The sequence below is a fragment of the Merops nubicus genome, unplaced genomic scaffold (assembly GCF_000691845.1).
Source record: "Merops nubicus isolate BGI_N331 unplaced genomic scaffold, ASM69184v1 scaffold13989, whole genome shotgun sequence".
Lineage (NCBI taxonomy): Eukaryota > Metazoa > Chordata > Aves > Coraciiformes > Meropidae > Merops > Merops nubicus.
Genome location: NW_008629081.1, coordinates 18,558 through 32,126, shown reverse-complemented (window position 1 = coordinate 32,126; position 13,569 = coordinate 18,558). Strand labels below are relative to the sequence as shown.

General features: G+C 45.3%; 1 protein-coding gene across 1 annotated transcript; it reads right to left on the bottom strand.

The window, feature by feature from the left end:
• Positions 1–3,486: 3,486 nt before the first annotated feature.
• JAM3 (junctional adhesion molecule 3) lies at positions 3,487–8,788 on the bottom strand. The gene is made up of 8 exons (XM_008946882.1): positions 8,680–8,788; positions 7,697–7,810; positions 7,211–7,363; positions 6,799–7,001; positions 6,360–6,459; positions 5,882–6,011; positions 4,661–4,715; positions 3,487–4,044 (listed from the first exon to the last, which is right to left on the bottom strand). The coding sequence occupies exons 1-8, from the start codon at positions 8,786–8,788 to the stop codon at positions 4,009–4,011; spliced, it is 900 nt and encodes a 299-aa protein (XP_008945130.1). The 3' UTR covers positions 3,487–4,008.
• Positions 8,789–13,569: the final 4,781 nt, after the last annotated feature.

Here is a 13,569-nt window from a genome sequence, read left to right as displayed (position 1 = left end):
TGTATGTACTATGAGCTGCTGCTGTTGACGACGCTCCCAGGAGTGCTGGAAAGCTGTGGCATAAAGGGAGGCTTGCTCTTCACTCACAGGATGTGTAATTTGTCCATTTGGAGAAGTAAGAGCATAATGTTGCCACAAGCTTAGCAATAAATACAGTTTAGCTGGCAGGAAAGTGAGTGGCTTAGTTTATTCACTCCATCCCTCATTGTCCCTCTTGGTTATATACTAGAGTTGCTTTAATTTGAACAAAGGTGAAACAGCTTGTCACTGCCACACCCCTAAATCTGGTAATTGCACGCTACATCACCTCTTATTTGTTGTGCAAACTCCTGTGTGTATGAACAGCTTTAATGCTCTTTTATATGGAATATTTCCATTCTTGAACTATGTTATTTCCAACCATTAACATTTTATGAAAATAAATGGTTACAGAATTAATTCCACCCACAGCTTCTCCCCTCTTCTTGATCTGACAGAGAAATTATTTTTCTCTATAGATTTCTACAGCCTCTAAGTCTCTTCTACTACGTCGCTGGTATCTTAGGCATTCAGTTCAATTAATGTTGGACCCAGCAGCTTTTAAATATAGACTCTTGCCTGCAAGCAGGATATGAGTAACTCACTAGAATCAAGGTTGGTAAGTCATATGCATAGCTTTGAGCTCTGCGTGCATAACTTGTTTGTCACAAATGCACTGTGTAAATGGTGGAAACTGACCATTCCCCAGTCCCTGATGCCATGTGAACCTAACTGAAGCTCTTCTGTTCTTAACTTCTATTGCAGAGCTCTTGCCCTCGATTTCATTGCAACTTGAAAATGGAACCTCTTATTCATGCTGGTTTGTCTTGCTCGGGCATGAACAACAGAAGCAGAGCAGGCTTTTCTGCACAAGGGGCAACAAAGGGGCTGTGTGTGCTTTTGCTGCTGCCAGAGGCACTTAAACCTCCTGTCCTGGCATCTCATCGTTTGCCCTCACTTCCCCTCTTCTGTTTTGAAGATCAGTGAAACCTTCAAGCGAAATTTAGCTTTATTCTCAGAATCAAAGTCAAAACCTAGGAGCAGGGGCCATGTGGAATGGCTTTGGCTTAAAGTGATGGTCAGTTATGACCACATCCATTTTTGTACCTTCTTTCCTGCCTTAAAATATTGTTGAACTGCTTTGAACGGTACATTGGAATAGTTTTTCCTGATTTCTGCTTTTCTGGTTTTTATTCTGTCCTCAAGCAGCATTGAGATGAGCACTGCTCTAGAGAAGAACCAGGGATAGGCAAAATATCCAAGAGTAAACTGATCAACAGCAACACAGCTTGAACTTCCTGTATCTTTCAGCCCAATACTGTGTATAACTGAGTGCTCTGACAGAAGATACTTTCCCTTATTTCACTGAGTTGAAAACAGAGGCCTCCAACAATATGGCTGTTTCAAAAACAAAAGCAAACCTTAAAAAAAAAAACTACAAGAATGCATTATAGGTTGGTATTTATGTAAAACATTCTTGGCAAAGTTAAAAGTCATACATTAGTACAAACCTGAATATTATTCACAATGATACAATGAACTCCATCAATCAGATTTCTTGAGCTGTATCAGGGGGATCATCTCCCCCTCTCTCGATAGAGATGCCACTGTCACATTTTAGAACTGAAAAGTAAGTCTTGTTTCTTAAGCTTGCTGGCTCTTCACATGAAGGCTGCCTTTGGCTCATGGCGAGACTGTAGATTGTGCTCCCATAGTGCCCACAGCTACCCCGATTCAAACCTTTTCTTTCTCTCCCTCATTATAGGTGTCCTAAAAGCAGCATAGAAAAGGAGTAGTGGATATAGAGAAGGTGCAAAGGAATGTTACACTCACTACTGTCAATGATTAGAGGCAGCGGGCAGCCAGCGACCAGTGCTGTGTGGCTTGGTTGAAGAGCATGTCTTAAGGTAACTATCATGGAGGTGCAAGAGAGCAGTGGTCAGGTCCCAGTTACACAGAGAACGTATGGTTATCACTGCCCCATCCTTGTTTTTACTTTCGTTAGCAAAAGGAGAAGTGGTAACACTTTGCTTAGGCAAAACAAATGCAGCAATGGCATGTCCAGCGAGGCCCCTAGGAAACACAGCAGATTATAATGCAGAACACTACAAAATAACACTGACAGTCCAAATCGTCAAGTATCCAAAATACTGTATACAGGAAAAGTTAAGACAACTCAATTCATATTGGAAATACAAGAACACTAAATTATGCTACATTTTAAAAAATTCTTAAACCACAGCACAGTTCTAGTGTTGCATCCACATCTTGCAGTCTTAGATTACCCAGTGCTGTCCAACACTATCAACACGTATGTTCCTGGGAAACACGTGTGTCCAATTTTTCCTTTCTGAAGAGAACTAGTTATGTTTTCTTTTTTCTTTTTTTTTTTTTTTCTTTTACCATCTAGAGAAAAGTAGCAACTGATGCTACAAAGGTCCTTTTGTGTTGAGCTTTTGCTTTCCCAGCTCCAGAAGCAGTTGCCTCGGCTCTGCGGTTTAACCCTGTAAAGTTGCTGTAGCTGTCACGCTGTGTTAGTGCTTTAGGGAACTTGCAGAGGGGTAGCAAACGTTGAAGTCACTCTGTCACCGTGTTGGTACTGAACCCAAAAGCCATCCCTGGATATTTCTTGCAACAAAAAAAAAAAACCCAAAGTGTTGGTCACCGGCAAGAAAAGTAGGTTTTCTATATAAAAAAGTTGATAGATCCTGCCATAAATTTACAAAAACTATCCCTGAGTGACTCTGTTCCATGTCTGGTAAGACCTCTTGTGACAAGGAAATTGCTGAAGCTAGCTTAAGAGGGAAGAGATGCTGTTCCACCTGCAGTTTTCTATTATGCTCAGCAATACTACTGATATGCTCTGGCAGTGCCATACTCTAGCAACATTTGAGCTTCTCCCTGTAGCTTAAAAAGTAAAAAAATAGCTACGTTACTTAAACACTGCTGGCATTGCATATTTACACTTTAAATAGAAACATTACCTTTTCTGAAGTAATCAAAATATATCTTTGCAAAAAATTTAGAATGTGGGATTTTACAAAATAAACGGAGAAGGTAAAAAAGCCTGAAGATAGATCTCAGTACCTTTTATGGCAATCTCAGGCCATGAAAGTATTTGGCTTTAATTTTCCTGAAGGGGATGTCTTAGCAGTAGGTTCTCTGCCTCCTCTCTAAGCCTCTTTAACGCACGGAAAGACGCAAGAGGCGAGGCTGCTCTGTGCAGATTAGAGCGCGGGGTTACCTGCGTGCAGCGGGGTCTCTGGAAGCAGTGATCAGAAGCAATCCTTCTGGCCTGCTGCTGCCCATGTTCCACGTTAAATGGAGTATCAAGGATTCAGTGAGTTTACAAACAGGCTGAGGACATTAGTTGCATTTCCTCTCTCGGTATCTGTCACTGTAGGCTATCCCCATCCCCTGTTCTGCAGCTGAGCAGTCAGAGTCACAAGCAGGACAATCACAAATGCATAAAAGTCACCAGCCAGGCCTGGGCAACAAGCTGCTGAGAGGAAGACTTCCCCTTTGCATGGATAAATCTTATTCTTTGAAGTTCATCTATTGCTATATCAGCACCTTTTTTTGCCTACTAGTAATACATACTAGTCATGTCTACTACACGTTTCTACTAGGCTGTTCCCCTGGTTGGTTTGCACATTGTGGCTGTGTCCCTGCAGCACAAATAGAAGGCAATTCCACAAACTTCCACAGCCCAGTCTCTTGGGAAGTATTAAAACGCTTCCTTAGTCCAAGGACAGGTTTAGGTGATCCTCTTGGTATCTCCGGAGGCAGGGAAGACACAAGTTGGGCAGTGAGGAGTTACTTTAAACTTTGGCAAAGAAAAAAAAGATACACAGATAGATAGCTATCAAGTCCTTGTGTGTTCCAAACTCTTCCAAGCGCACTTAATTTCATCCTTTGCTCTCTCTTTGAGTTCCTGGAGGAGGTATTTTCACACTTGCTTTTGCTGGTTTGCAATATTCTTTTGGTGTCTTAGATGACAAATGAAGACTTGTGTCTGAAGTCACCCTGCAACAAAACAGTTCTGGATGTAGGAAGGATCTACAAGCTTCTGCACCCAACTGTGAAATGCTTGTGAAAAGTAATCTGTGTCACTACTAGCCTTCTGTCTAGGTAGCACCCTTTTTCAGCTGGTGAGGAGCAGGAGACACCAGTCGTCCTGGCCAGGAGATCCTCCTCCTACCATCCTCACATACCAAGGCATGGCAGGGGACTTTCCCATTCCCTCTTCACTATCTCTGCTAATAGGGAGAGGCTTTTTCTGATCTTAAGCTTAGTGATCTATTCAAATCCCAAAATGCAAATTCTCTTGTAAAAGCATCATGGCCTGCCCACTTAATCCAATGAAACTCATCCTAAGGGGGTCAAGCCATAAGATAACTGAGACAGAGCAGAGCTGCATTTGATAGCTCTTGGCTTCAGTCTCTTAAGGCAACTTAAACTCTTCATCACTTCTAAGGAAATGACTCAGCTTTCACCCTTCTGTTTTCTCTCTGTTCTGCATCCTTGCTTCTGAGCAGTGCCCACTCTAAGAAAGTCTGCAGACCCTAAAAAAGCTAGGAGTCCTCTGCCCACCCTCCTCCTCTCCTAAACAGTGAGATGTTAAATGCAAATCATTTGTTACCTCATCATCTGTCCGGATATAGTTAACGCCATCAGGTTTTGCTGGAGTCTTGTAGCTGAAATAAAAAAAAAGGTCTCATTTCTGGGACAAGAAGACTGCAGGATTTTGGAGAGGAGGTGCTGAGAAAGATGAAAATGAAGAACAGCCGAATGAAAACAGAGAAACCCAGCTCATTGCTCAAGTGATAAATCTGTGCCTATTCCTTCATTCTTTATGAATGGGGTTTTTTTTCTAAACTCCCCTTCAGCACAGGGAAAAAAATTGCTCTAAGTTTCCACAGGACTAACTCTGCAAAGAAATTAGCTGATCCTTTTCTGGGCTCTCCTGCCCTGGTCCCTGTGCACTTCCTGTCTGTGTGCCTCCTGCATGGTTTCCTGTGGCAATTATAAAGTTCATTTTAAACCTGCACTGCCAGCTGCCTTCAGCATTTTCCTTAGTTATAAGGAAGCGACACTTGTTTGCAGTCCCATAGGTATTCAGAATTTATAGATGACTGTCAAGCCTGGTGCATGCCAACCCTCAGCTGTATTTAAATAGGAGATTTGGAGCTTTTTCTGAAAACAAAACCAAACCAAAAAAGACAGGACTTCTACTGAAAAGCAACATTTAACCAGGAACAAATCTATCTGGTGAGAATCTTGGTTTAACATAAATTATTTCTTCTACAGATTCTGTAAACACATCAAGGCTTGTTTCTGATGCTAATGCTGTTGTTTTTAACATTTTAATGTGCATTCTGAAATGGTTGGTTTTAATCCCAAATTTAGCTTCTCACGACTAGTGAGATTTCCTGTAGAGCCTACTCCTCTGCACAGCTTTAATGTGCACGTCCTGATGCTTTAAACTAACTGTGGAGCGAGCTCTGTTCATTCAACTGCAGACCTCGTTATGCAAACAGTGCATAACTTATTGGACAAACATGTGTAGGCATTTAATTGTGCCATGCAAAGCATGAGGGTATTAGAGCACAGATTTCCCTCCTCTGTCTGCTCTTGGTACCAAGCACGAGAAGAGCCATACCAAAATTCTTCCTTAGGCAAATAACGCTTTGCACTGGATACTTCAAGAACTGGGCTGGCCTGTAGTCTGTGGTAGGGAACCAAGGAGGAATATGTTTCAGTCAGGCACTGAAAGACGTTAGCCACCAGTCACACCTCAGACTCCTTCACACTGGCTGTGGGCACAGGGCTGTGTGTAAGAACACTCTGAACCCCAGCTTACCTTTCCCCGCTCTCTTTGCCGTTTGCAAAGTAACCCTTTCTGTAGGCACAGCAGATACCAAGAGTGATGAGCACCAAAACGGCTACGACCACCAGGACTCCACCGATTATCCCACCAATATTGAGGTCATCTGGCAAAGAAAGAAGCCATCATCCAGTATTTCTTCAAGGCAGCAGCCATATTCTAGCTTTACATGCACCAAAACGTTGTATTTTGAATATTCTAACCAAGGCCAAATAATTCATAGGGAACTAGGGAGCCCCTGATTCCAAGAATAGAACTGTGCATGAATTGTAACAGTGTTTTGATGTTTCTCTGAATTTTTAGATTTTTTTTTGTCTTCCTGTGTTTGGGGCTATGAAGAAGTAGAACAGACTTAATGTTCGAGGATAGCCCCCCTTCTTTCTCTAAGCTGATGACAATTTCTTTATGGTGATATATTAATCAGTGTTGATGACAAGTATTTAGAGCCACTCACAGACTTCCATCTCCTGCTCCTCACACTTGGCAAAGCCAGCATCATTTGTCGCTATGCAGGAGTAACGGCCCGTGTCACCTTTGTGCACAGCGTGGAAAACCTGGTGAGGAGAAAAGAGGGGGAGCAGCACGTGAGAGACAGAAGGCACTGCAAGGGTATAAGCATCTACAAGCAATTCTCCCAGGCTTCACGATGGGCTGTGAGACATTTCTTCCCTCTTTCTGAAAGGTAAGTGGTACGGTCGGTGATCAAAACCAAACAGCTAAGATCTTCCATCATTCATCTTCCCTTTCCCCAGTCACACTGACTGCAGAACATTGAACCTTCTTCACATTATACCCTCCCTGACAGCCATGAAGTGGCTTGTTTCTTTTACAAGCAACCTTAAAGATAACGTGTCCTGTGAAGCTCGTGTTGATTGTGTCTGTAAGGGCATTACCAGAGTGCCTGTGGTGGGGTTCACGGTGTAGGAGGAATTGTGGTGCCTGGTGTTGGATTTGGTGTCTGGCGATAGTGGTTCGCTGTTGCGGTACCAGCTGTAAGTGGACTTTGGGTACCCCTCATTCTCATGGCAGTGGAGAGAGGCTGTCTTGCCAACTGGTACAGCTTTAGGCACAGTGCATCTCGGAGTCATCGGTTTCACTGTGGGGAAGACACAAACCACGTGAATGCACCGCTGAGTGGAAGTGAAAAATTTCTGACGTGCTTTCTTAGCAGCCCGTGCTACAAAGGCATCAAAACTTTCCACCGTTCCCAGCTGGTTTTAACCAACTTCCAGCGTGCCACTGCTTCGACTCTGCAGAGACCTACAGCCTCTTCTGGTAGCTAGCTACCTGGGTCTGAAGGAATACCTTGGACAGTGAGATGGATGTTTATCTCATCGATGGTTTTGGTATCAGAAGGTGCTGCCACCTCGCAGCGGTACGTGGCGGTGTCCATCCGGGTGGTGTTTTTAATCACCAGCGACGTCCGGCTCAGGATTTCTGCACGAGTCACAAAGTCTCCTGATGCAGAGGAGAGAGGGAGAAAAAAATGCAGGGTAATCAACACAGACTAATTTTAGAAGTCTGAATTAAGTGGTTGATCTTGGACTCTTTCTGGAGTCAAGAGAACCATCTAAAACGAACTTGATGCTGGAAAGTTAGTAATGTCAATAACGAGGGCAGAGAGCAGAGAACATCCTGCTCTTTATCCATCCAGCACTGTGACTGCTGAACTCTAGTTCCAGAAGAAAGCAGCAAGACAGCCAGAGGGCCTGCCTTTTACAGGCTGCTTTTTTCTCATTTGTGTTCTTTCTGAGGAGGTTTTGGAAGTCTATGAGCAACGAATCTTCATACCCTGCATTTTATTGTCAAAAAATACATAAGAGGTTTCGCCATCTCGGATCTTCTTCCACTCGATCCTGGGATCTGGTGTTATGGTGGACTTAATGATGCAGGACAGCTCGACACCTAGCAGGAGAAATAAAGAAAACAGAGATTAATAAGAAGCAGCTGTACTTTCCCTCTGCTTTAAGCAGTCTTGCTCGCTGTTTTATTAGGAGACACTGCCCACAAAGCGAAGGCTTCTCTTTCATCTGCCTCAATAACAGAAACACTGCTGGGTTCCAGGAGCTATGGGGGAAGATGGATTTTGGCCAGCAAAAATAATAGCCAAACAGATATCAACTATGGAGAGAAATGAACACACTGTTCTCTACAGGCTCTAACTTATGACAAACAAGACCTTATGACAGGGTGAGTCCACAGCACTATCTTGCTGCTAATCAGAGCCTACAATGTGAGTCAGGGATGCAGAATCTCCCTGGGTGGTGTCTGGTAATGTACCGAGGACCGTGATGCCTGGGGATCAATTCAGCAGACCAACTCCCCTTTGAAGCAGGCATGATCACCTCCACCTCCTCCACAGAAGAGGGCATCACAGCAAGGTTGAGAGGTGGCTTACTGGGTCCTGCTGCATGGCACGTCTGGAGCAGGGCCAAGACAAAACAGAAATCTCCAGACCCCCTTTTCAGTGTGTCAAACGCCAGGCGACTCCCTTTCCTCCTTTTGGGATCCAGTTCAAAAAAGCACTTAGGCAGACACTGCAATGCCAGTGGCTTGCAGGGGGACTTCCATAAACCATTTCAATCAAGTGCTTTGCTAAACAGGGAGAGATGCAGACACATTCGTAGGAGCTTTCCTGAACCTCAGGCTCTCAGTAGTCCTGCCTCCCCCAGGAAACCAGATGCCATGAGCCACAAGCACCATTTTTCCCATTGGTTTGGGTGGCTGCAGTCCCCAGTGCAGCCACCACGTCAGGCAGCCCCCACAGCACTCACTCTGGAATTCCTGCACCACGGGCTTGGTGTTGCTGGATGTCAGCTCCACAGCCAAGAGTCTGCAGCCTGGAAAAACAAACAGAAGGTAATAAGAAATAGCACAGCTCATAAGTCACCCAGCTAGAAACACGCTGCCTGCTGAGAAATCTTCTCAGCCAGCTACGAGTACTCACTTCCCTAGATAAAACCTATTCCCAGCTACTAATGCACCCAGTGCATCAGGCCTGAGTTTATTTAGGAGTTGTGGTGTAAATACAGGAAAATACAATGGTTAGAAGTAGCAATTAAAGAGGAGGATTAATGTAACGTTACAAAACCAGTGCCAGCACAAGCCACTTCCTTGTGCCTTATGCATATTTAGACAGTAAAGGAATTCTTGCTCTGACCACGCAAGAGTGATTGTATTATTTTGCAAATTACTTTGATGATCAGGAAGAGACAGGAAGCAGACCAACCTGAAGAGTTCTGGTCAGTTCCCAGATGAAATGTGCCAAGCCTCTAACATAGCTGATTACATCTTCAAGTATTTTAAGACTTGGTGTGGTAGTGTGAAATGCAAGGCAGTAAATCACGAACGGACTGAATCAAGAGAAAACAGCAGAGTTCAGCTCTTTGGGTAGAATCCCAGCCAGACCAACACTGGGACAAAAGCTCAGTCATGCAGTGCTGCAAGGCCTTCTGATAGGACAAGCTATGTCCCCTTCCTGTCTTGCTCTGAGCACCAAAATGTTTCCAATTAGTAGTAATTTTCTCTCTTTTGTGTATTACTTTATTTTGAGAAATCTGCCTTCCATGTCTTCTCTGCTGTGCCCTTCACTGGAGCAGGTACCAGCAACATTCACGTGCTACTGGATACCCACATTCCCAACAGCTCTGGAGGGAGAAGGAGACAAGCAGACAGTTTGGGGTCTGGCACAGGAGGAAGAAAGCAAACCAGGCAGCAGGCAAGCCATGCCTCCATCACAGATGACATTTTGGAACTGGGTCTTCTGGCTGTTGCAAACCCCATCACCTCTCAGTCAGACCACAGTGTTCACAAAACAGAGGCTGCTCCAAAGGCCTCTCTTCCAGGAGGAGGATACATCCTATAACTGGTGCCAAATAACCAGCTACCAGGCTATATCATGGCCCCACGTGGAACTCTGCTGTTACAACACATCCAATCAGAGGTCTGCTGGAATCCAAGGGAAGCTGCCCACTGACTTCACTGGGCATTTGGTCGAATGCAAGTTAAAGATCACGGAAACCAGCGCCTTGGTGACGTGAGGAGAGATGCATCTAAAGGTTGAGACTGTCTCACTCTGAGTAAAAAAGTCAACAAATGTGAACAGAAAGCAGAAAAGGCAGCTGAAGGGAGATGTGGAGAGAGAGAGGATCTCCAGCATCATGACAGATAGCTGGAAATTCCTCTGTACTGGCCTTCAGCACAGAAGGCTTTTGGACAGAGAAAATCTGACAATGCAGGAGCAAAATTCCTCTGGTGGAGAGGATCAGATGGTGTACAAGAGCAGGGCAACAGCCTGAGAAATGCCCAAGAGCTGTGAAGTCCCTCCCATGCACAGCTCCAGGGCCATGAACACCTAAAATTCTTGCAGCATTTTTGAAATGTCCCCTGCCAATTCTTATGCCTCATTGTTTGTTAAATGCTGACACTTTCCTCAGTGCCTTGGCTCTCCGTGCTTAGGCCCCAGGGACCACTGGGAAGACCTGGAGTTTGGAGAGATTTAGAAGCTGCCTTTGCATACAAAATAACTGTCCCATAAAAGCCACTGGCTGATGCAAGCTAGTAGCTGACCCAGCCACAACTGCTCTTAGCAGGACCTTTCCACCCTTCCCCTTCTGCACGGGAGACGTTCCTGCAGCATTTGGGAGAAATCCAGTATTTACCTAACATGACAGTGACCTGGGCTATAATGTAGTTATCTGGGAGAAGCCTTGTATATCAGAGGTGAAATAAGTTGCAGGGCAGTGCAGGGAGCACTTTGCTTTCAGTCTGCTTGTGCTTTATTTGGGAGAGCCAGGGGAATGCCATTGCTCAGCAAGTGCTCTGGTCTTGGTTTGTTTCACCTGAGAGGTGGTCTAAGCAACCTCAAGTAACTTGTTCAAGTCTGCTGTGAAGCAGAGTCCATCTTCATCAGAGCTGGTGCTTCCAAACCTACCCCTTGAAAAAAAGGTAATTATGCCACAGGACACTGACATTTTCCTTTCCCTCTGTCCATCCTCTGATCCTCTCAGCGATTCTGTCTGGGGCTGTGATCCTTGCTGTGCATAGAGAGATTTCATTGATCCCAGCAAAACCCCAGAGCACTACAAGTAGCTAGTCACCAGAAGACAAGAAACAGTCTTGGGGAAAATCCTTTTGAAATTTTTGGACACATTTTCAACAATAGCACAGGGTACATCACGCAGACAAGACATTTTGTCTTCTGCTCTAAGATTCCTGCTTCTGGAACCAAGAGAGCTTTTCTGGAGGGCCCAGGCCTGAGCACTCAGCTTAACTGTGGAACTCCTGATTGGCTTCTTGCCTAGGACAGGTGGCTCTGATAATGCATTTTCAAAAAGGGGAAGTTGTAGGCTCTGCCTTCTTCAGAGACAGCACTGTCCTTCATCAGGGAGCTGTGTTACAGATGGGAGCTTTCCTCTGAGACCTCAAGCAGCAGGTGACAAGAGTTGCACTGAACCTGGAGAGCCACAGAAGGCAGCTTGCACAGCATCTGTCTGGTCTGTACTGTCCTATAAATCCTTCTTTGGAAAAGCTAGAGAAAGATGGGGAGGGAAAGGGTTCCTTGTTCCTTAAAGGAAACTATGTGCCATGGGTTTTTTGGTGCATGCTTGCTTATACAAGATCTTTTTTCAGAAACTTGCATCCCATCAAGCAGATAGCATGCTAATGGTCCTACTGAAGTGCATCTGTGGTAGCTACAGTCTAAGTTCAGCTGGAGGAGGAGTTAGTAATACCACAAAGTTGTGTTACTCTGAAGGAGTTATGACTCCACAAGTATTTGCCCCAAGAGAGTGGGACTCTATCAAACTCCAGCCCCATCTCATTTCTTGGAAATGGTTCACAGCAGGCTTCTTCCCACCCACTAAACACCAGAGATTTTGGTTTATTCCTCAGGCACAAAACAGGATGTCAACAAATTTTAGACAGAAGCTGAGTGCTTGGAGACTGTGTGAGAGGTTCTGACATTATTTCATGTATTTACTGTGGGCAGCAATCAGTGTGGCTGCTTAAATCACTGCTAAGACAGATTTATTCTTTTGTTTGCAGCAGAATGCAGCAAGTGGCATGTTCTAAAGGCTATGCAGGGAGCAAACCAAACCCCTCAAGTGACACAGAGCAGGAGCAAAACATCTCTTGTTAGCTTTACTTTGGGGTACCCCTTGCTCAGCAGCCTCCCTGGGGCTGGGGGAAAATGCAGCAAGCCAGTGCTTCCCAGGTGTCAGCCCTCCCCTGCTCAAGGTATCCCTGCTATGTGCCACCTCCCTGCTGCTGGCAAGCTGTGTCTCTGCTGACCACACTCATGGGTTGCTTTGTTTTGCCTGTTAAATCATGGTTAGCAGCAACTGCCCCCTTTTAATAAGAGTATTCCACAGATGTTCCTTCAGGCCTTTTTCTCCCCAATGCAAAGACTCAGCCAAGGTTTTGTGTTATGGAAATCTCACTCCAAAGGCCCCAGCACCCAGGCTGTGGGGAGCAGCCAGGCACAGCCGTGCATTGCTCCCCAGAGCAGCATGCCTGCCACAACACATGCACCTACCAGATCTCTGTGTGCTCCATCTCCCAGTACCTACCAGATCTGTATGTGCTACAGGCTCAGCCAGACATATGGATGAATCCCAAATGCCACTGGCTCTCCAAAATAGCATTCAGGACAAGGCAGTGAAGTCTATAGCATATTCTTATGGCACCTCTTTTAGCTAAAGAGCTACAGCCCGTGCTTGTTACTGTGACTCATGTTATCTGAATCATTTTAAAATGCTACACTGAAACTGTAATTTCAGAAGAAAACTAGCAGCTTTATAGACAACTATACTGTGTTAAATCCCCTCTTTCTGTACCAGGTTTTAAGTTAAGCCTGACCTTCCATCTCTTTCTGTCCTAAGCTCTTCTCCATTTAAAATCTAGAGGCAGAAATTTGAAGAGGAGGTGAAGTTTTCCTGAAGTGTTATGGGCAAGGTAAAAAGGGCGACCAGGAAAGAGTTGAAGTAAGCTTCTGCCAACAGCCTGTGCTGCAGGATGGTTCAACGCTTCTCTGCCGACACTGCAGTTATCTGATAGGGTAATTTCAGTTAGTGCACTGTCAGGCACAAGCAGTACAAAAACATGCAGCTGTATTTAAACACCTGCCCACTAAAGCAACAAAAATATGCCTGGCTGGAGGTGTCCGTCATCGCTAAGCCGTTGCCTGATTTGCAATTCAAAGCCCCACGTTCTGAGCCATGTGGGAGCCTGTGATGAGCCACACGCCTTGCTGAGCACCTGCCTGTTCTGTGTGCAGCAGCAGCACCCACCGACAGGCACTGATGCACTGGGAGGTGTCAGAAACACACTGGGTGGACTCTCCACGTGCTGGCACGCGTGGACGTGGCCCCTAGAGCATCCCTCCTCACTACTGAGTGGCACAGAAAGAACCAGGGACAAGGACAGTGCAGCAGAGATGTCAGAGCAGCAGGCAGGAGATGAGTACTGCTGTTCAGGGCAGCCCAGCTGACGCCAGGACTGCCCCTGCCTTAGGAGTGTTGGGTGTATGCAGCAGGGAGGAAGCAAAGTGTTAGATGTGTGAGAAATCTCCAGGGGAAGAGCAGAGGAAGCCACACACTGCTGGGCTGGATAAGACAAGGAAGAGAGAGGCCAGGTTTCTGCCCTCAGCTTATTTGGAGGAAATC